Raw genomic sequence first — 22411 nt, 5'->3', positions numbered from 1 at the left:
GCAGGTCCAACAGTACTCCCTTGTCTATGCATGTGAGTAAAATGGATCAAACACTTTGGAGTTAGGAGTAAAGTTGGGGGTGTATCTTCAGACATTCTAAACTAACCTATGTGAACGTTAACTGTGCCTTGGATTATCCCTGTCATGTGCTGTGCAGGCAGATGGGGGTCGGTTCTTGCTGCTCTCCACCTCATGTCAACTTCAGCAATGTTGTCTGTCAGTTATGGGTCTTGGCAGCAGGGTAGTGGGCCTTGTATCTGTTCTGATACGTACCTGTCCTGGGGGTTGTTTGTCAGTCTTCGGGACGTTGTTTGTGGCGCTCTCATTTCGAGGTGCTCGAACCTGAGCTGGATTGCTATAGCGCTGATGTGAGTCTTACCTACTTGGTATTGTGATAGACCAGCTCTTTTTGCTACCATGTTTATTTTGTATCCTCGTGCCAATTCTTTATCTTAGTCTGACAGTCCACAACCTTCTACTGCTCTCTTCAACTTAATTAAATATTTCTATTTTATATATATAACCACTGGCACACTGCTTAGCGGTAATGCTGACAACCACATGTATAAAAAAACAGTTGCGATCATTTTGCTGCGTGGTCCCGAATAAAACTGTGCTTCTGAATACGTTTCTGGAACTTTACTTCTTTTTTTAATGTCTCTTTACCACTTGTGACGTGTAGAATCTCAGTGACTAACTGTTGGTTTCTTCTTTCCTCAGGTCTTGTTTGTTCCAAGGCACTGGTGGCACTACGTGGAATCCATTGACCCCATCACCGTGAGCGTAAACACCTGGATTGAGCTGGTAATTAATTGCATGATACCTTACACTACAGGCCGCGTCCCGCGCTAGGCAGCCAGGTGCGAGTAGCGTACCTGATCACCCACAGCGTAATGAGGGCTTACGTGAATATGTGTGTGGCATTCTGTGGGCTAATCCTGCAGCTGCCACAGGCCTGTCCAAACATGACTGTACAGCGTCTCGGGCCTTCCAGCTGGCCATCGCTCTTCGTGTTTAAGAGAAACACTGCTGTCTTTCGGTGGAAGTGTGCCAACTTCCATGGCATTGAAAGAAGCCGAGTAAATGTGCCGTGACAGCAGAAGTATTGTTTTCTGGAATGTATCTGGTGTCCCAGAGAGCTGTGCGCGCTCAAGTGCTTCATTAGTGCGCTCTCCCAGAAACCGGTGGCTGTTGGCGGGACAAAGACGGAGGACTACTTGCGTACTTTGCCCGCCTAGTTAGTTTTGTTTCCCCTCAATATCGTGGTTTGCAGCAGGGATATTTTTCTAGTGTGAGACATTTTTTTCTACACGCATTGCTCCCCTTTTACCACACGATGAAAAGTCTGATCGTCACGCTTTGTAGGCCCTTTCCCATTAAACAGCTTGTCCCAAAATGACCCATCCTGATAGTAGCGGGGTTAGGATTAAGAAAAAAATGGTTTAAGAATTTGATCTACTTTGATAGCTGGCCCCAGTGGCGAGAGTGTTGTGTGCAAGTAACTAGCGGCCGTCCATAAATTAGAACAAGCCGAAAAAGCTGCTGATTTTTGGGTAGAAGAAAAGTATGAAAATAGTGGAGTGTTCTAGCTGATTTCTACAGGAGGCGCAAATGATAGATAATTCACAATCCCCACTGAAAGAAACTGGTTTCTTCTGTTCTCTCTTTTTTTATGGCTTAAAATAGTGTCTTATTTATTAACACGTGTGCCTTTATATGGTAGCCTGCGGTGAGGTTAACGATTAATTATCAAAAACTAACTTTTTCAGTAGCCCATTTGATATTCAACAGAAAATTAAGCAGGCCTATTTAATTCTGAACATTCTGGTCTAATTTTTCTTTGCAGCCACAGGAACTCCAAACAACTAGTTTAACAAACATATGCCCTGAATCAAGCCCAACATGTTCAGTGTGTATGAAAGTGACATTAGATGCTCATCCTAAGGAATAGCCAAAGGCACCTTTCATAGTGGGAGTGAGAGAAAATGCTGCTGGCTTGCACTACTTTTCGTACAAAACAATTTGGCCATTACAAAACACGCCAGTAAGTCTGTCCCTGCTACTAGCCTCTAAGCTTTGCCAGGGTTTAAAAAAATGTTTTTGTAAAGCTTTATTTTAAAAGCATTAAAAAACGGCTGCTCTTGCAAGCATAAACATGCACAGTTAGGCTGACATGCTTGAATGTTTATGTAATAAAGTTTTACAATAAAATTCAAAGTAGGTCGCCTTGCGTGTGCACGTACAAACATATGAGATCAATTTGGAATGGGAAAAAAGCTATTTTGAAAACATGTAGCATAACACACAAGTGGTGGTGAGGGACCCGTAGCTTAGTTTGGGGATCTGCCATCGAAAACTTCTAAGCGTAGTTTGGTGGGCAGCCATCGAAAACTTGGAAATGAGTGAAGTAAATAAAGAAGTATTTTGTGAACAAGCTAACCGTGGCCCACACATTGCTGTCACTGAAGGCTAGTAGTTTATATGTGGGTAATAATATTGCCCATAGGTATAGAAACACATTTTTAGGTCTCGACATGCTTGTTTGTGTCGAGATTATAGTGAGACTTTCAAAAGTCTACCCAAACTGCTGCGGATTGGGCACAGTTCATGTGCCAGGCGTGTGCACAAAGCACACCACAAGCCTCGGCATCAGACTTCAAAGGGATCCGCTCCCCCGGATCAGACTTCAAAGGAATGCACTCCCCCCGCCACAGCAATGCCGAGAGCTTCATCACTCTTTCCTGACGAGTCTTCCTTCTCCCTCATGTGTCCCTACTTGCACCCTCTTGGATCCATCTTCATTCTTTTCTGCTTTTCCCTGTTTCTGCCACACACTCCACTCCTTTGTATCACCTTTCTGATAGATACATCTGCCGTGTGGATTCCTCACCTTGTGAATATCCCCCTTACGCCAGCAACGTTCGGAAAATTCTTCGTAGCACGCCGGCGTGGACGACGTCATAGGAGCACGGCATCGCGCGCGGCTCCGTCTGACGTCACCGACTCCATATAAGGCCCACGTCGGCGTGATGACGTCAGTTCCCTTTTTTCCGCGTTGTCGACGCTAACGGTTTCTGGGATCTTCTGCGATACTTTTGTATCTTCTCTGTTTAGCTGTTACTGTTTTCTCTGTTGGAATTCACTTCTTCGCCGAGGATGTCGTCGAGGAAGACAGGTTTCAAACAATGTGGTTCCTGTTCCAGGATGATGTCGATCACCGACCCGCATTCCGACTGTCTGTGGTGTCTTGGTTCGGGTCACGATGTTAAGAACTGTAGTTCCTGTGACAAGATGAACCCCAAAGCCTTGCGGGAACGGGAGGCGAAGCTTCTGCTTGCAAAGGTGAAGGAAAGAGAAGCCGGAAGGTCTTCGAGGTCGGTATCCAGGTGCTCGAAGTCGAGACAGCTGTCGCGGTCGAAGTCAAGGTCGGCTTCGAGGGCCAAGGCGAGGTCGAGATCGAGAGAGAGATCAAGGTCCAGAGAGAGGTCGAGGTCCAGAGGGAGGCCGAGGTCCGGATCCAAGTCGGCCTCGGGCCATGCTTCGAGCTCCTCAAGAAAGAAGCATAAGAGGAGTAAACATCACTCCAGACGCCACTCTGGCAAGGAGTCTTCGGATTCGAGGAAGAAGTCACGTAAACATCACAAGGACTTCGTGTCTCCCTCTCCGACTCGATCTCACGTTGGTTCTCCAGTTCAGGAGCCGGAACAGGATCTGGAGTCGCACCATTCATCGGTGCATGAAGAAGAGGTTCCTCGAGCACCGACTCCGGTTGTGGAGCCTGAAGAACAGGAGGGCCAGGGTGCGCCTTTACCGGATCAGCCTCCTTCGGAGCGGCCGTTGGGTTCGTACCCACCCTTTCCAGGTCCAGGTCAGGATCCCTCGCAGTTTTTAAATGCCATGTTTGGAGTTTACTCGAGGGCAATGTATCCCACTGGTGGTCCCATGGGTCCTTTGTCTTTCAATTTGGGTGTGCCCCAGGCTTATGCCCCGGCCCCCTTTATGCCGACGCCTTGTACTCCTTGGCTCGGTACGGCGCCGCCGAGGTCTTCGACTTCGCATGCGGCTTCGCCGACTCCGGATCGGCTTCGTGGTGATTCGGATCGTGGTGCTTCCCGTCCTCCGGCTCCTCGCTCGACGTCGGCTCCGGCGCCGTCGGAGTCATTGCCGGATCCATCGACTTCGGTCCGCATGGAATGGTCGAGGCGCAGGGCTCAACGCCTCTTGGAGGAGAAGGAGTATATGGACTCCGAGGTTGAGGAAGGAGAGTTGCAAGATCAGGATTGTTTTGAGGACCTTCAAAAGGCAAGTGGCCTGGAACTTTCTCCTGAGTGGGGTTTGCCATCTGTGTCAGATACTCCATCTAAGGACTTGGCACCCTATCATGTTGTTATTAGGAAGGCTGCAGATTTGCTAGGCTTGACTTCGCCCACAGTTGAATACAAGCCCAACATCCTTACGGAAGTTTTGCATTCGCCTTCTTCAATTGTGGAGCCTATACTTCCTTTTACAGATGCATTGACTGAACCAATAAAGGAGGTCTGGAAGAGACCTTTGTCTGCTCCTGCGGTTTCCAGGTCAGTGTCAAGGCGTTACAGGGTGGCTCCTGATGACCCTGAATTTCTTTCCTCGCATCCTGCACCGGAGAGTCTGGTAGTGCAGGCCGCCTGTTCCAGCAGGGCTGCGGGCTCTTTCCCCCAGGTGCCGGCAGACAAGGACTCTAAGAAGTTGGACCAGTCTGCTAAAAAGATTTTCTCCTCGGGAAGCATGGCCTTGAAGTCCACCAATGCTACTTGCCTTTTGGGGAGGTACGTTCATGCGTTGATGGACTCTGTTAAACAACTTTCTCCTAAGCTTCCGGAGGACGATAGGAAGAACTTTAACGAGGTGATTGCTGATACTCAGGCTGCGGCTCGTATGGTTATACAGAGTGGTATGGACACGGTGGACTCTGTTGCCAGAATTATGGGTTCTACTGTCGCAACAAGAAGGGCCGCATGGCTTAAGTCCTCCGATTTTTCTTCAGATGTTCAGTCTACATTGTTGGACTTGCCATTTGATGGGACAGGTCTCTTTGGCAAGAAGGCTGACGTAGCTCTGGAGAGATTCAAAGACAGCCGGGCTACGGCGAAGTCTTTGGGCCTTCAGTCAAGGGGCTCTGGGCTAGGAAGTTCAGGGGTTTTGGCAGATCCAATTTTCGTCCCTACAACCAAGGACAGCAGCAGCAGCGTCAGAATCCACTGTATAAAACCTACAGGGGAAAGCAAAGGGGCCGTGGTCGTGGACGCCAGGCCTCCTCCTCCTCCTCCTCTTCCTCTAATAATCAACCCCCTCCCTCTGCAGCAAAGCAGCCCTAGATCCGCCATTCTGCATCATGTGGCTCCGGTGGGGGGTCGGCTTACTCATTTTCTACGGGATTGGGAATCGGTTACATCAGATCTTTGGGTTCTCAATCTCGTAGAAAATGGGTATGCTCTTCCTTTCCAGGAGTTCCCTCCCAATTACCCTCCTTGCCAGGGTTTTTGTTCGGAGGACCACCTTGTTCACCTTCAGGAAGAAGTCCTGGCTTTGTTCAAGAAGGGTGCGATAGAGGTGGTTCCAGAGCAGGAAAGGGGTCAGGGGTGCTACTCCCGGTATTTCCTGATCCCCAAGAAGGATGGCAGGTTACGTCCAATCCTGGACCTCAGGATTTTGAATCTCTATCTCAAGCAGGAGAAATTCAAAATGCTCACTCTGGCGCAGGTTCTTCAAGCGCTGTTGGAAGAGGACTGGATGGTGTCGATCGACTTGCAGGATGCGTATTTTCACATCCCAATCCTGAAGTCGCACAGGAAGTATCTCCGTTTTACGGTGGGATCGCAGCACTACCAGTTTGCGGTCCTTCCGTTTGGTCTTACTACTGCGCCTCGAGTTTTCACCAAGGTGATGGCGGTGGTGGCGGCACATCTCAGGGGGTCGGGGATACCTGTATTCCCGTATCTGGACGACTGGCTGATCAAAGCGGAGTCGCCCGAGAGGGTGCTTCATCACCTGCAAGAGACATCGCAGCTGTTGTTCAGGTTGGGTTTTTCGATAAACGTGCCCAAATCTCACCTGGTGCCCTCCCAGCGCAACCTGTTCATAGGTGCGGTACTGGACACTACTGTATGTCGTGCATTCCCTCCTCCGCAAAGGATTCGCGACATTCAGGAAATGATTCCTTTATTTCACAATTGAGCGGTTGTTCCGGTCCTGAAGGTCCTTCGCCTGCTCGGTCTGATGGCTTCTTGCATTCTCCTGGTCAACCATGCACGCTGGCACATGAGGGCACTCCAGTGGTGCCTCCGCAGGCAGTGGTATCAACACAACGGAGATCTCGGGGAGTCAGTGAAGATCTCCAGAGAAACTGCGGCGGATCTGTCTTGGTGGGGCGTGGAAGGCAATCTGTCACAAGGAAAGCCTTTTCAGCTTCCCCCATCGGTGGCCACGGTGATAACGGATGCATCCACTCTAGGGTGGGGTGCTCATCTGGGGGATCTGGAGGTCAAGGGTCTTTGGTCTCCAGAGGAAAGGTTGCTTCACATCAACCTTCTAGAATTGCAGGCCATACGTCTGGCGCTCAAGGCGTTCCTCCCTTCCCTTCGCGGTCGGTCGGTCCAGGTCCTGACGGACAACACGACCGCGATGTGGTACATCAACAAGCAGGGAGGTGTAGGGTCGTGGTGTCTTTGCAAAGAGGCTCTGCGTCTCTGGTCCTGGGTTCAGGACCACCAGATTTGTCTGATGGCGAATCATCTGGCCGGGGTCCTGAACGTACGTGCGGACATTCTCAGTCGGCAGTTCTCTGCCGACCACGAGTGGAGGCTTCACCCGGAGGTTGTTCGCAACATCTTTCGGATGTGGGGAACTCCTCGGGTGGATCTGTTCGCCACTTGCGAGAATGCTCACTGCCCGTCTTTCTGCAGTCTCCAGTATCCGATGCAAGGAGCATTGGGGGACGCGTTTCAGTTGAGCTGGGGAGGTCAGCTCCTTTACGCGTTTCCTCCCATACCCTTGATACCTCGGGTTCTGAGGAAGATTCGCCAAGACCGGGCCCAAGTCATATTGGTTGCCCCAGATTGGCCAAGAAGGGTGTGGTACACAGATCTTCTCCACCTCTCCTCTCACCCGCCGCTCCGTCCCCCTCTCAGGGCAGACCTCCTCTCTCAGATGGAGGGGCAGGTTCTACACCCCCACCTCCAGACATTACACCTTCATGCCTGGAGATTGAACGAGGCAATCTGAATTCTTTCTCTCTCCCTCACGATGTGGTGGATGTCATACTTTCTGCCAGGCGCGACTCCACCAAGTCCATTTATTCGTATAGGTGGTCTAAGTTTGTATCTTGGTGTAGGGAGAGGGATGTTGACCCGTTAAAGGCTCATTTATCTGATATCTTGTTGTTTGCTCTTTCTCTGGCGCGGCAAGGGTTTGCTGTTGCCACTGTTAAAGGTTACCTTTCAGCCTTATCGGCATTTCTCTGTTTGCCGGATCAGCCCTCTCTTTTTAAATCACCTGTGGTATTGAGGTTTTTGAAGGGACTCACTAATAGGTTCCCTCCTTCTCCCTTTATTGTTCCTCATTGGGACTTGAATCTTGTGTTAACCTATCTGATGGGTTCTCCGTTTGAACCCTTACACAAGTGTCCAATGAGGCTTCTTTCTTTTAAGACGGTCTTCTTGGTTGCAATTACCTCGGCAAGGAGGGTAAGTGAGCTTCAGGCTCTTAGTTCCAAGCCCCCGTTTTTGTCCATCCATGCTGAAAGAATGGTTCTTAGGACCAGGGCTGCTTTTCTGCCTAAGGTGGTTACTCCCTTCCACCTAGGTCAATCCATTACCCTTCCTACCTTTTATCCTCCCCCACACCCTTCCAAGGAGGAGGAGAGGCTTCATCGCCTGGACCCGAAGAGAGCGGTTAGTTTCTATCTTGATAGGACTAAAGACTATCGAATAGACGATCAGCTCTTCGTGGGTTTTGCTGGCTGCAAGAAGGGCAGATCGGTGCACAAGCGCACACTTTCCAGATGGATTATTCTCTGCATCAAGATTTGCTACTCTCTGGCGGGTAAGGACCCTCCTGAGGGTATTGGAGCTCATTCAACTAGAGCGAAGTCTGCTACTTCTGCATTGTCTAGAGGTGTTCCTGTTGAGGACATTTGCAGGGCCGCGACTTGGGCCTCCCTCCACACTTTTGCGAAGCACTACTGCTTGGATGCGGAGGTGAGGAGGGACGGCCACTTCGCGCGCTCTGTTCTCCAAGATTTCCTGGTGTAGCGGAGTGGACACCCTCCTCCGGGAGTGGGGACTGCTGTGGGACTCTATTCACAAGGTGAGGAATCCACACGGCAGATGTATCTATCAGAAGAACAAGTTACTTACCTTCGGTAACGCTTTTTCTGGTAGATACAGTAGCTGCCTGTGGATTCCTCACTGACCCACCCGCCTCCCCGTTGTCCGCTCTGCTATACCTGGGTTTATGTGTAAATGTAATTATGGTTTTGTATATCTGATTATGTATAGTTTTGCACTTTGATTGCTTTTGTTTTGCATGTACTGTGTACATTGTGTGTATATATATATATATATGTACTCGTTGGTCCGTCCGGGTGCCTCGAAGGCACGGAAAAAAGGGCGGAACTGACGTCATCACGCCGACGTGGGCCTTATATGGAGTCGGTGACGTCAGACGGAGTCGCGCGCGATGCCGTGCTCCTATGACGTCGTCCACGCCGGCGTGCTACGAAGAATTTTCCGAACGTTGCTGGCGCAAGGGGGATATTCACAAGGTGAGGAATCCACAGGCAGATACTGTATCTACCAGAAAAAGCGTTACCGAAGGTAAGTAACTTGTTCTTCTGGCCTCTTTCCTACTTAACTTTTCATCCTTTCTCCTTTAATCCCATTTCCACCTTCTCACAACCCCTTCGAGCACTGTTATCTTAACATTTGTGTTTCTCTCTGTCTTATAATGTCTGCCCTGCCACCATTCACTTCGGACACTCACACACCCTCACCCTCACACCTCCTCACCCTCACACACCCTCACCCACCCTCACACACCCTCACCCTCACACCCCCTCACCCTCACACACCCTCACCATCACCAACCCTCACACACCCTCACTCACCCTCACACTCACAACCCTCTCACCCTCACTCACGCACCTTCACCCTCACACCCCACACCCTCAGCCCCCACACACCCTCACCCCCTCACCCCCACACCCCCTCGTCCTCACATCCCCTCACCCTCCCTCACACCCTCCCCCACCGTCACCATCACCCACCCTCACCCCCTTACCCCCTCACCCACCCTACCCCCTCACCCACCCACACCCCCTCACCAACCCTCACTCACCCTCACCCCCTCACCACCCTCTCACCCTAACTCACCCTCATTCAGCCTCACCTTCACACACCCTCACCCTCACACACCCTCACCCTCACATCTCCTCACCCTCACATCTCCTCACCCTCACACCTCCTCACCCTCACACACCCTCACACCCTCACCCACGCTCACACCCTCACCCACCCTCACACACCCTCCCTCACCCTCACACACCCTCCCTCACCCTCACTCACCCTCACACCCTCACTCACCCTCACACTCCTCACAACCCCCTCACCCTCACACCCTCACCCTCACACACCCTCACCCCCCCACCCTCACACACCCTCACACCCCCTCACTCTCACACACACCCTCACACCCCCTCACCCTCACACACTCTCACCCTCACTCACCCTCTCACACCCTCTCACCCTCACACCCTCTCACCCCCTCACCCCCCCTCACATCCCCTCACACACCCGCAACCTCTCACCCCCTCACTCTCACACCCCCTCACCCTCACACCCCTCACCCTCACACCCCCACAGCCCCACACCCTCACCTTCACACCCCTCACACACCCCTCACCCTCTCACCCTCACTCACCCTCACACACCCTCACCCTTACACCCTCTCACCCTCACACACCCTCACCCTCACCCCCTCACCCTCACACACCCTCACTCACCCTCACACCCTCACTCTCACAACCCTCTCACCCTCACTCACACACTCCCTCACACCCCCTAACCCTCCCTCACCCTCTCACCCCCTCTCACCCACCCTCATCCACCCTCACCCACCCCCTCACCCCCCTCACCCTCACCCCCCAACACCCTCACACACCCCCTCACCCCCTCACCCTCACCACCCACACACCCTCACACACACCCTCACACCCCCACTCACCCTCACACCCCCTCACTTTCACACACCCCCTCACCCTCACACCCCCTCACCCTCACACAACCCTTCACCCTCACACCCCCTCACCCTCACACCCCTTCACCCTCACACCCCCTCACATTCACACACCCTCACCCCTGCTCACCCTCACAACCCTCACACCCCCTCACCCTCACACCCTCACACACCCACACACCCCTCTCACCCTCACACATCCTCACTCACCCTCACACCCTCACTCACCCTCACCCCCTCACCCTCACAGCCCCTCACCCTCACAGCCCCTCACCCTCACCCCCCTCACCCTCTCATACCCTCACCCTCACACCCCCTCACACACCCACACACCCCTCAACCTCACACACCCTCACTCACCCTCACACCCTCACTCACTCTCACCCCTCACCCTCAGCACCCCCTCACCCACCCTCACCCTCACATCCCCACACCCCCTCACCCTCCCTCACACACCCTCACCCTCACACCCCCTCACTCTCACAACCCTCTCACGCTCACACCCCCTCACTCTCACACCCCCTCACCCTCACACACCCTCACAACCTGCAACAGCTGGAGGTGACGATTTGGTCTTGATGTCACCTACCATACAGGCAGTTAGTTTGGAAGAAGTGGTAATTGCCATCGAAAAGTCTTCCACTAAGAAAGCTCCTGGCACTGATGGGTCTCAGAGAACACATTGAAATCTTGCCTAGCTTAGTGGGCACCAATCTTGACGTAAGTATTCAATGCTGCGGCAACAGGGCCTACCCCAACTACTTGGACCGACTGTCGGACTCTATAATAGTTCCTATATTCAAAAAAGGGGTCGGGAGATGCCAAGTGCTTCTATCTGATATTGCTTTTGAATTCATCCTGAACATAATGATGAGAATTGTTTTGGAAAGATTAGATACTTGGGTAGCAGAAAACCATGTGTTTAAAAACTTTCAGTATGGTTTTAGGAAAGATATTGGCACATTGTAGCAATGCACTAATCTCCATCATTTAATCTCCGAGTACATGCTAACCAAGCAGGGTCATATTTAGCTCTGCTTCACTGATCTAAGTGGTGCTTTTGACTTGGCCAACCACAATAAATTGTGGAAAAGCCAGATCGAAATGGGCACCCCCAGAAGACATTGTATCATACCTGTCCCAACTGTATGCCTCAATCACTACCCAAATGAGATATGGGATAGGTGGACAATGTACCCCAGGTTTAGGGTCACCAGAGTAAGGCTGTGTCTTAGCGCCCATCCTATTTCCTCTATATATAAATGGGGATGACAGGAAGCTGCAAGAAATAGACACTGATGTGCCCAGAATAGGTTCTTGCCCCACTCCTGTGCTCATATATGCTGATGATGCGGTTCTGATATCCAGAACTCTAAATGGTCTACAACAGCTGATCAACAGATTTGCCACATACATGGAGCAGAAAGATTTCAAATTAAATCTCCCAAAAACTTTCATTATTGTGTGTGTGTAAAGAGGAAAGCGAAGAAAAAGCCCTTTATATGAGGTCCCATAAATTGGAAGAAGTTCATACCTTTTCCTACTTGGGCATACTTTTTTCAAAATCTGACTCCTGGGGAACACTTAAAGTTCCAGAAAATCTCAAATGTGAAAGGACAATCGAGGCTCTGTTTAGATGTGCCACATAAATTGGAAATAAAGCAATATGTGAGATGTTGCAGCTGCATTGAGGTAAATAAATTCCCATGGTACCTATAGGGAAACTCTTTGGGGCAGGGCGGGGCACTCAATCTTGCAACCACAGGAGACTCCTGCCTGTTCCTCATACAGTAAATCAATCAATCGGGGGTTTAAAGCACACTACTCATCCGTGAGGGTCTCAAAGCGCTGGGGGGGCGGGGGGGGGGGTGCAGCTTCGGTTCAGCCGAAGAGCCAGGTCTTGAGGCTCCTCCTGAAGTGATGCAGAGTAGGGGAGCGTCTGATGTTGACTGGGAGCTCGTTCCAGGCTTTGACTAAGATGTGGGAAAAGGCACTTCCACCCGCTCTGGTTCTGCAGATGTGCGGGGTTTCTGCTAGGGTGAGGTCAGCAGAGCAGAGGTTCTTTTTGGGTACGTGGAAGGAGACTGTTTCGTTGAGGTATTTGGGTCCGCTGTTGCGGAGGGGTTTGTAGGCGTGGGTGAGTAGCTTGAAGGTGACTCTGTTCTCGACAGGGAGCCAGTGGAGGTCTCGCAGGTGTCGGGTGATGTGCTCATGCCGTGGGATGCCTAGGACGAGTCTTGCTGCGGTGTTCTGGATGGTCTGGAGTTTGAGTAGCAGGAATTTATTGATTTCGGCATAGAGGGCGTTTCCATAGTCCAATCTAATTTTTATGAGTGCATGGGTCACTTTTATTGTGGCCTTGGGGGGGATCTTGAAGGTTGAAGGTCTTGCGGAGGATGCGGAGGGTATAGAAGCAGGCGGAGGCGACAGCATTGATATGTCGGGTCATGGTGAGTGTTGGACAGGCCTCATGGCCGGCCCGTCCCCTCCCCGCATGGCGGGTCGCGGACTCCTGCTCCTTGGACAAGAACCACCCTTGCACCCCGCCGGGGCAACACCCAACCCTTCCCCGATGGAACCTTGGCTCCTGAACACCACTGTATCGGCTGGCCCGGGGCCCTCCCAGAACCCCGGTCTCCGGCCCAGTACCATCTTGGACACTACACGACTAGGCCTCGTGGCCTCGGGTCGACCTCAGCCTCGGGCCCAACCAGGCCCCGACATCGAGGCACCACCATCCACCTGGGGGGTGAAGAGACCACTTGGCAGGTCAATGGGAGAAGGAGTGTCGATGGCTCCCCTCCGCCAGGTGTCGATCGCCCCCAGCCTCCCCGGGCGCTGGCTCCACCCCCCTGCTGGGTGTCTGGACTCCCTCATCCCGGACCTCCCGACCTCCAAGTGCGAGGGCCCGGACATCAAAGGGGGCCAGACCTATAACTGGGGCAGCTCCAGAGCAGGAAGGCAGTTGTATCCTGGAGTCGAGAGACCCCGAGACAAACTCATCCTTGGAGGCCTTCTGGCGCTGCCGCGGCTCCTCTTCGTGAACCATCTTCCAGGCCTGCTGGCGCTGCCGCGGCCCTCCTCGTCGTGAACCATCTTCCAGGCCTGCTGGCGCTGCCGCGGCCCTCCTCGTCGTGAACCATCTTCGAAGCCTGCTGGCGCTGCCGCGGCCCTCCTCGTCGTGAACCATCTTGCAGGCCTGCTGGCGCTGCCGCGGCCCGCCGCGGCCCTCCTCGTCGTGAACCATCTTCGAAGCCTGCTGGCGCTGCCGCGGCCCTCCTCGTCGTGAACCATCTTCCAGGCCTGCTGGCGCTGCCGCGGCCCTCCTTATCGTGAACCATCTTCGAAGCCTGCTGGCGCTGCTGCGGCCCTTCTCATCGTAAACCATCTACAAGGCCTGCTGGCGCTGCCGCGGCCCCGCAGTACGAACCCTCCAGCTCGAGGATTGTGAGCTCTACCTTTTGCTGCTTCTGTACCGGACCGGTACTCAGACTGTCCCGCTACCCCTTTTTCCCCAAAGAGACTAGATTTGACGGGATCCTCGTATCCTGGTCCTGCTGTACCGCTACTTACCTTGCCTGAAGATATACATAAAAGTGTGCAGAACTTATCCTTGTGTGGTGTCTATCTGTGGGGGGGGAAGTTACTTGTCTGTACGATTACCGGAGAGGGCCCTCGCCGGAGGCCTCTCCCCCTGTACTCGGCCGACCCTCCGGGTCCCCGTCTAACATTGGTGGCCAGCGGCGCGATCCGAGCCGACGCATAATCGTACAGAGAGCAACTCTCCCCACGACACACAGCCACCATGACGACAAAAGAGAGTGGAACAACCGAAAAGTTTCTGATGGAAAAGCTGGAAGAATACAGCCACAAAGAACTAAAGCAATTCTGCATAGAGCTGGGCATTGCTACCACGGGACTGAGCACGAAAGATGACCTCAAGCACGCCTTAGAGTCTTGGGTGGAGACGGAAACATCCCCACCCCTGTGGACGAAAAAAGACCGGGCCTCTCGGCCGAAGAAGCCCGAGAACGGGAGAAAAGCCGACTCCACGAGTTGGAGCTGGCTCGACTCCGCCTAGATGGAGAACTCCAATTGGCAGAACAAAAAATAACCCTCGAACACTTACGGCTCAGGGAAGAACGGGAAGAGAAAAAGAGCCAGAGGGAGCTGGAAGAGAAAAGACTAGCCTACGAGCATGAACGCAACTTGAAGGAGCTCGAGATCCGACGGCAGAACAAAGACCTCGGAGTCTCCGGGCACCAGAGCCCCACTACCCCTATGGACCCTAAGGTCCACATCCCCAAGGACGTCGTCAGGGAATACTACCGGAACGATGATATCCAGCAATGGTTTAAAGCCTACGAGGTAGCCATGACCTCCCACCGAATCCCGCGGAGCGACTGGGGAGCCGGGTTATGGGGGAAATTCGTAAACGAAGGACGAGACGCCCTGCTGCAACTCCCCGACCACCAGATGACATCCTATGACTACATGAAGGCCGCCCTCCTCACTCGCTATGGGCTCACGCCCGAAATGTACCGGCAGAGGTTTCGAGACTGCAAACGAATACCGGGTACAACCTGGGTGGAGTACGTAAACTTTTTTAGCCGAGCCTTCGAGGGATGGATCAAAGGCAGCCAGGTCACCACGTACGAGCAATTATTCGACCTTATTGTATGGGAGCACCTCTCCAATAATTGCTTCGTCGAACTGAGACAGCACCTCCTTGATAGTAAGCTGACCGAACCTCGGAAACACGCCATCGAAGCAGACCGATGGGAGAGCACCCGAGTCCCCCGTAACTGGCCCAGCGAACAGAACAGAACCTCCCAAGGGCTCCACCGGCCACGGGGAGGACGAGGAGGCCAGGGTCGGGGCAGGGACACCATCGCGGTGCCCCCCACTAGTAACCCCCCGGCCGGAAGAGGAAGCCCTCCAATGCGACCCGGGTTCCGCCCCAACGTTACCTGCCACAAGTGCCAGCGACCCGGCCACTACGCCAATGATCCGAACTGCCCGAAAAATCAGGGCCCCACGAACCGTCAGTTCACCGCCGCCGCCCTGGGAGAAGAGCCGGGCCAGGAAGGCGACGAAGAGTACGAACAATACCAGCCCAAATGGGAACCAGCAGCCATGTCCCTGGTCTGTCTAGGGGAAAGGGACATGATCCCGCGGGCACCCATCCCCGCCAACACGCAGAAATACAGCCAGTGGGTCACCATAAATGGACGCCGGGCTGAAGCCCTCCGTGACACAGGGGCCAGTGTGACAGAGGTCCGCTGCCATCTGGTGACCCCTGACCAGATCCTGCCCAATGTACTTTGTCCAGTGCGGTCGGCCGACAACTCCGAAAGTCTGTGTCAGATGGCCCGCGTCCCCTTTGAGTGGGGAGGGGTGTCCGGCATGCTAAAAGTGACTGTCCGCGACGATGCCCCGGTGGACTGCCTTCTGGGGAACGACCTCGAGAGCTCCCCCTGGTCAGCCGTCGAGCGGAGGGAGCACCTGGGGATGCTTGGTCTCCCTGAATGGGTCTGTGTAACGACCCGATCCATGGCCGCCCGCGCCATCCCATCCACTGAAGAACGCGAGTGGCCCGAACCTCCACCGCCGGTCGTCACCGAAGAAGCCACCCCTGAGCCTGGTCCTCCGGGATCCGGCGACGAAGCCCCTGATCAACTACAAGACCTCCCGGAGCTGGCCCAGTGGCGCCAAGAAGGTGGCCCCACTCAGGAGCAGTTCCGCCAGGAACAAAGAGCGTGTCCCTCCCTCAAGGGACTCTGACAACAAGCCATAGCACAGAGCGCAGGGGATACCTCGGGGGCCCACTGGATCTACTGGAACAGCGAGCTGCTCTACAGTGAGCAAAAGATTGCCGAGCTGGGAGCCAGCCGGGTGTTGGTGGTCCCCCTCCGATTCAGAGACGTCCTATTGAACTTGGCACACGATGTGCCTCTTGCCGGGCACCTGGGGCAGGACAAGACGTACAGCCGCCTGGTGACCCACTTCTACTGGCCGAAGATGCGGAACGACGTAGCAAACCACTGCCGGGCCTACCCCACCTGCCAGGCCAGCGGGAAGAGCGGCCGAAAACTGAAAGTTCCCCTGCAACCCCTTCCCATCGTCACCACCCCCTTTGAGCGGGTGGGAATAGACATTGTGGGGCCCCTGGAGCCCCGGACAGCACAGGGACACCGGTTCATCCTTGTCCTGGTGGACCATGCTACCCGCTATCCCGAAGCCATTCCCCTCCGAACCGTGACAGCGCCTGTGGTGGGCCGAGCCCTGATGGGGATCTTCTTGCGGGTGGGCTTCCCCCGGGAAGTCGTCAGTGACAGGGGCACGAACTTTATCTCCAAGTACATGAAGTCCCTTTGGCAACAGTGCGGGGTCACCTACAAATTCACGACCCCCTATCACCCGCAAGGGAACGGACTAGTAGAACGATTTAACCGCACTCTCAAGGGGATGATCATGGGCCTGGAAGAACCCCTACGTCGCCAATGGGACGTGCTACTCCCGTGCCTCCTGTTCGCTTACAGAGAAGTCCCCCAGAAATCCCTGGGCTTCAGTCCGTTCGAGCTATTGTATGGACACCCCGTGTGAGAAGTTGGCCCGATATGCAACGTTCGCTATTCTAGCGACCGCTATGTATCGTTCCAACGACCCTTATGGTGTTTGGTTGTAAGTCAACCTATAGACCAGCTATCCTAGTAGCGTGGATACGAGCAGTCTAAGGCTAAAGACTCGAGAGGGCGTGTTAAGCCAGCTGTTTACCACACATGTACCCCTTGAACACCCAGTGAAAGGACACCACACAAGTGTTATGAAAATAAACAGTATATTTATTAAGAATCACAACAGCCCTGTACTCTTTATGAGGACAGGGTACTAAGCACAAACCAAATCTCTTTAGCAAATACTTCAAGTGCACAATTTAGAAACAAGTGTCCGAGGACACGGAAAGATTAAGGTCTCGGGCGGACCCGATAAGGCAAGTCGGAAGCGAGGGACTCGGGACCCTAGAGTAAGGAGGCTATGCAGGCACCGAAATGCCGAGTTACCTAGCCACGAGGGCTGCGGCTGCACAAGTCTTACAGGCGTCGGGGTCTTCGCTGACGAGCCAGGAGCCGGAAGAAAAAGGAGTTGCTGGCCGGCGACCAGTGCTGAATAGTTCGTAGCGATCCAAGCCTGGATCGGAGATTGAAGAAACCTGAAAGCAGAGGGGACCAAGTTCGTACTACTAGCCAGTAGTTAGAGGGTACCAGGAAGGCACCGGTTGGCCGTCACCTCGACCAGGTGAGTGGGCGACGCTAGGCTCTGCAGTCTCACGGACCAGCAGGCTTTGTCGGCGACCACGGTGGAGGTGCGAGCTGTCCCACGAAGGATGATGCTGTCGGCGTCGCTGGGCCCAGGATGGGGCAACAAGCCTTGGCAGTTCTCCGGGCCACGTGGTGGGCCTAAGAGGGCGTCTTGAGTGGACCAGGAGGTTCCGGGGTGCTTCTCGCAAAGATGGAAGCAAGGGCCAGTCTGGAGCAACCAGACCAGCCGTACGGATTCTCGGGTGTCGTCACAGAAGGACACAAGCCAGCGGCTAGTGACCAGACAACGTGCTGAGCAGCGAGCAGAAGGGCCCCATGCAGATCGTGGAGATGCTGGGAGACTGCACTTCGGTGCTGGAGCGGCTCAGGGTCGGGGCTTCTCGGACCCCAGAGCACTCACCAGAGAGTTACCTCGATGGTCGTGCTGGTTTTTAAGAGCGTGCAGGTTCTGATGATGGCCGGTCCCTCGAGGTCTCGTCGCACCCACAGATCACAGCTGAGCTGATGACGTGGGTAGAGGTCAGAGGTGCCAGGGAAGCCGGTTCTCGTCGAGCTGGGCCGTCGGATTCCTTGAGGAAGGACTTACAGCAAACCGCAGAGTTCTTAGTTGGTGCCCGCTGATGCAGGGTGACTACTCCTTAGTCACAAGGGAGAAATCTTGAGAAGAGTCTTGAATGTCCTTTCGTAGAAAGTAGTTCTTGAATCAAAGATGATCTAATTTGGAAGGGTCCCCGCTCCGGTCTTTATGCTAAAGAAAGGGGTGGGTACATGACTAGGTCCTGCCCTAAGGGTGGGACCAGGAAGGGGGGTAGTTACACCCCTCTCCCCTGCCGGACTTTCCCCAGGCCAGGGCTGTCGCCCCTGGAACTGGTTCTAACCGGCAGATGCGTAGTGAGCACCGGGGTGCCACTTCGCAGTCACCTTCTCGCCAAAGCCCTACCTACCCAGAATACACAAACCCTGTCTGGGACGGTGCGAACAGCGCCCTCGACAGGAAACCCTTTGTCCAAGTGCTCCTCGCTGGAAGGACTCCCAGCAGCAGGAGGTCAGACTCGTGTCTGTGGTGGCAGCATCCATTTTGTGGAGCTGAGGCTTCAGTTAACTTTAACCGGGGTTCACAGTTACGTACATGTCGTGTCCCTCTAGAAGGGTGGGATGCTAACCTCATCGCCAGAATTGGTGAGAGGGCAGCACCCCGATTCGTATGACACCTTACTCGACATGCCTTGATAACGCGACACCGGAGTTACCGATATGGTACGCGTTATCATGGAACAGCTATTGGGTCTTGGTTCCGCAAGCTGCAACCGGGCTCGGCTCGGGCCTGAACCTAGCTCACACGAGCCCACGCACTCTGCCTTCAGGATTGTCAAGGCCTGCCATAGGAGTGACTGATAGGAACTCGGGTGTCCATTGTATGGTTAGATATAGAGCTACTATACCTACAGCGAAGGGTGGTTACACGGCTTCGCCCCAGCTGTCGTGCAGCCAGTTGTGTCAAATTTAGGAGGCCAGCCAGGGGTGGCATAATACATGCTTCAGCCCCTGGCGGCCCTGGGTACCCCTATGCCCTGCGTTACGGGGTCTGACAAGGTGGCCCAGTACCAATTGGTAAATGCACCTAGGGTACATCTCGTAATTTAGAAAGAGAACAGCCAGGCTGTGGGTCTGATCAGCAGGCCCACAGCCAGAGAAAGTCGTAAACCAGTGAAACAAAAGCAAAAAATCTGGGTGATCATAGGATTGCAGACCCTACTCTCCTACATGACCCCCCCCCAAACGTCGGAACAATAAGCTAACCTTGACCAGGTGAGTCTTCTTGTTCTAAGTGGAAATATCTGGAGAGCCCATCGGCATTGCCATGATCAGTACCAGGTCTATGTTCCACTGTAAAGTCCATCCCCTGTAGGGAAATGGACCACCTAAGCAGTTTGGGGTTTTCACCCTTCATCTGATTTAGCCACAAGAGGGGCTTATGGTCGGTCTGAATCTTGAAGTGAGTACCAAACAAGTATGGCCTCAGCTTTTTCAGGGCCCAAACCACAGCAAAGGCCTCCCTCTCAATAGCTGACCAATTCTTCTCTCTAGGGGTCAGCCTTCTGCTTATAAAAGCAATGGGCTGGTCTTGACCATCAAAATTCAGTTGAGAAAGAACAGCTCCCACACCCAACTCAGAAGCATCTGTTTGCACAATGAATGGTTTGGAGTAGTCCGGACTCTTGAGGATAGGCGCCGTGCACATGGCCTGCTTTAGGTCATCGAATGCTTTTTGACAGCTCGCTGTCCACTGAACCTTTTTTGGCATTTTCTTACTTGTCAGTTCGTTTAATGGTGTCACAATTGAACCATAGTTCCTGACAAACTTCCTATAGTAACCAGTCAGGCCCAAGAAAGCTCGAACCTGAGTCTGGGTGGTTGGAGGAGCCCAGTCCCTGATTGACTGTATCTTGCTCTCCAGTGGCTGAACCTGACCTCCACCTACAAGGTGGCCCAGGTATACAACCTGTGTCTGCCCTATCTGGCACTTGGTGGCCTTGATAGTGAGACCTGCGGCTTGCAGTGCCTCTAACGTCTTCCGCAGGTGGACCAGGTGATCCTCCCAGGTGGAGCTAAAGACAGCAATATCGTCAAGATACGCCGCACAGAAGTCATCCAGCCCAGTAAGGACTTGATTCACCAACCGTTGGAAGGTGGCAGGTGCATTTTTCAGACCAAAGGGCATCACCACGAACTGGTAATGCCCACCAGGGGTTGAAAATGCGGTTTTAGGCTTGGCGTCCTCAGCTAACCTGATTTGCCAATACCCAGCCGTCAGGTCAAACGTACTTAGGTAGTTGGCCGAAGCCAATCTATCGATAAGCTCGTCTGCCCTTGGTATTGGGTGGGCGTCAGTCTTAGTGACTGCATTGAGACCCCTGTAGTCTACGCAAAACCTCATCTCTCTCTTACCACCCTGGGTGTGAGGTTTCGGCACTAGAACTACGGGACTAGCCCAAGGGCTATCCGAGGGTTCAATGACTCCCAACTCCAACATTTTCTGCACTTCACTTTTGATGCAGTCTCTAACGTGATCAGGCTGCCTGTAGATTTTACTCTTGACTGGCAAGCTGTCACCAGTGTCAACCTCATGGGTGCACCAATCGGTCTGACTGGGTGTTAGAGAAAACATATGCCTGAACGACTGAAGAACCTGTTTACAGTCGCTCTGTTGATGTTCGGAGAGGCTGCCACAAAAGACAACACCATCTACCGAGCCATCGTCAGGATTCTGAGTGAGCAGGTCGGGGAGAGGGTCGCTCTCCTCTTCCTGTCCCTCATCTAGGGCCATGAGCAAACTCATGTCCTTCCTGTCGACATATGCTTTTAGCCTGTTGACATGAAGCACCCTGTGGGGGCTCCGGGGAGTTCCCAGGTCGACCAGGTAGGTGACCTCTCCCTTTTTCTCCAGGATGGTGTAGGGCCCGGACCATTTCTCCTTGAGTGCTGCTGGGGCCACTGGCTCCAACACCCACACCTTCTGTCCGGGCTGGTAAACAGTCAAGACAGCCTTTTGGTCATGCCAAGCTTTTTGGAGTTCTTGGCTGGCCTTAAGGTTTTCAGATGCCTTTTCCATGTACTCAGCCATCCGCGAGCGGAGGCCAAGCACATGGTCCACTATGTTGGCTGCAGGCTTTTTGAGAGGTCTCTCCCATCCTTCCTTCACCAAACACAGGGGTCCCCTTACAGGATGCCCGTACAGAAGTTCAAAAGGGCTGTAGCCAACCCCCTTCTGCGGGACTTCTCTGTAGGCGAACAAGAGGCAGGGGATCAGGACGTCCCATCTACGCCGAAGCTTTTCCGGTAGTCCATGAATCATCCCTTTTAGGGTCCTGTTGAATCTCTCAACAAGCCCATTGCATTGTGGGTGATAGGGTGTAGTGAACTTGTAGTTAACACCACATTCCTTCCACATAGCAGTTAAGTAGCTCGACATGAAGTTTGCACCTCTGTCGGAGACGACCTCCTTAGGGAAGCCCACTCTGGAGAATACTCCAACTAGGGCTCTTGCCACAACAGGTGCTGTAGTGGTCCTAAGGGGAATAGCTTCAGGATACCTGGTGGCATGATCCACTACCACCAGTATAAACTTGTGCCCTGAGGCTGTAGGTGGTTCCATGGGACCGACGATGTCGATCCCCACCCGTTCAAAGGGCACCCCCACCACAGGCATTGGTATAAGGGGGGCCTTTGTCGTGCCACCTGACTTACCACTGGCTTGGCAAGTGACACAGGAGCGGCAAAACTCCTTGGTATCCTCGTTCATGTGAGGCCAGTGAAAGTGTGAGACAAGCCTGTCCCACGTTTTCGTCTGGCCTAAGTGACCTGCTAAGGGAATCTCGTGGGCCAAGGTAAGTAGGAAACCACGCTGAGACAAGGGTACAACCAGCCTCCTGGTCATGCCAGGCTTGGGGTCTCTTGACTCAGTGTACAGGAGTCCATCTTCCCAGTATACCTTGTGGGTACCTGTGGCGTTCCCAGCAGCCTCAGCAGCAGCCTGCTGTCTGAGGGGTTCAAGAGAAGGGCAGTCTAACTGGTCCTTCCCCAGGTCTTCCCTTGAGGGTCCCCCTGAACCCAAGAATTCAACTTGATCAAGTTCGAATTCCCTTGGCTCAGTTTCCCTCAATTCCTGTAGGTCAGCCTCCTCGGAGACTTGATCCTCGACCTGGGGCAAGGGGGAAGGCGCAGCCTTAACCCTACCGCTCTTTTTCTTGGGAGGTGTCTGGTCCGTTGTTCCAGGATCCAGCACCTGTTCAGTGGGGCATTTCCTGACCTGTGACCTA

At 53.6% G+C, this 22411-nt stretch overlaps 1 protein-coding gene across 2 annotated transcripts in view; it reads left to right on the top strand.

Annotated features, from left to right (window-relative positions):
* The window catches only part of HSPBAP1 (HSPB1 associated protein 1), a 1203084-nt gene that overhangs the window by 906160 nt on the left and 274513 nt on the right, over window positions 1-22411 (top strand). For both annotated transcript variants that reach the window (XM_086958822.1, XM_086958821.1), the window contains exon 8: window positions 721-804. In XM_086958822.1, the coding sequence (XP_086814948.1) occupies window positions 721-804 (84 nt within the window). The remainder of the gene's footprint in view (window positions 1-720; window positions 805-22411) is intronic.

Source organism: Lissotriton vulgaris, chromosome 2_1 (assembly GCF_964263255.1).
Source record: "Lissotriton vulgaris chromosome 2_1, aLisVul1.2, whole genome shotgun sequence".
Lineage (NCBI taxonomy): Eukaryota > Metazoa > Chordata > Amphibia > Caudata > Salamandridae > Lissotriton > Lissotriton vulgaris.
The sequence above is the reverse complement of the archived record's forward strand: the minus strand, read 5'-3'. Positions and strand labels throughout refer to the sequence as shown.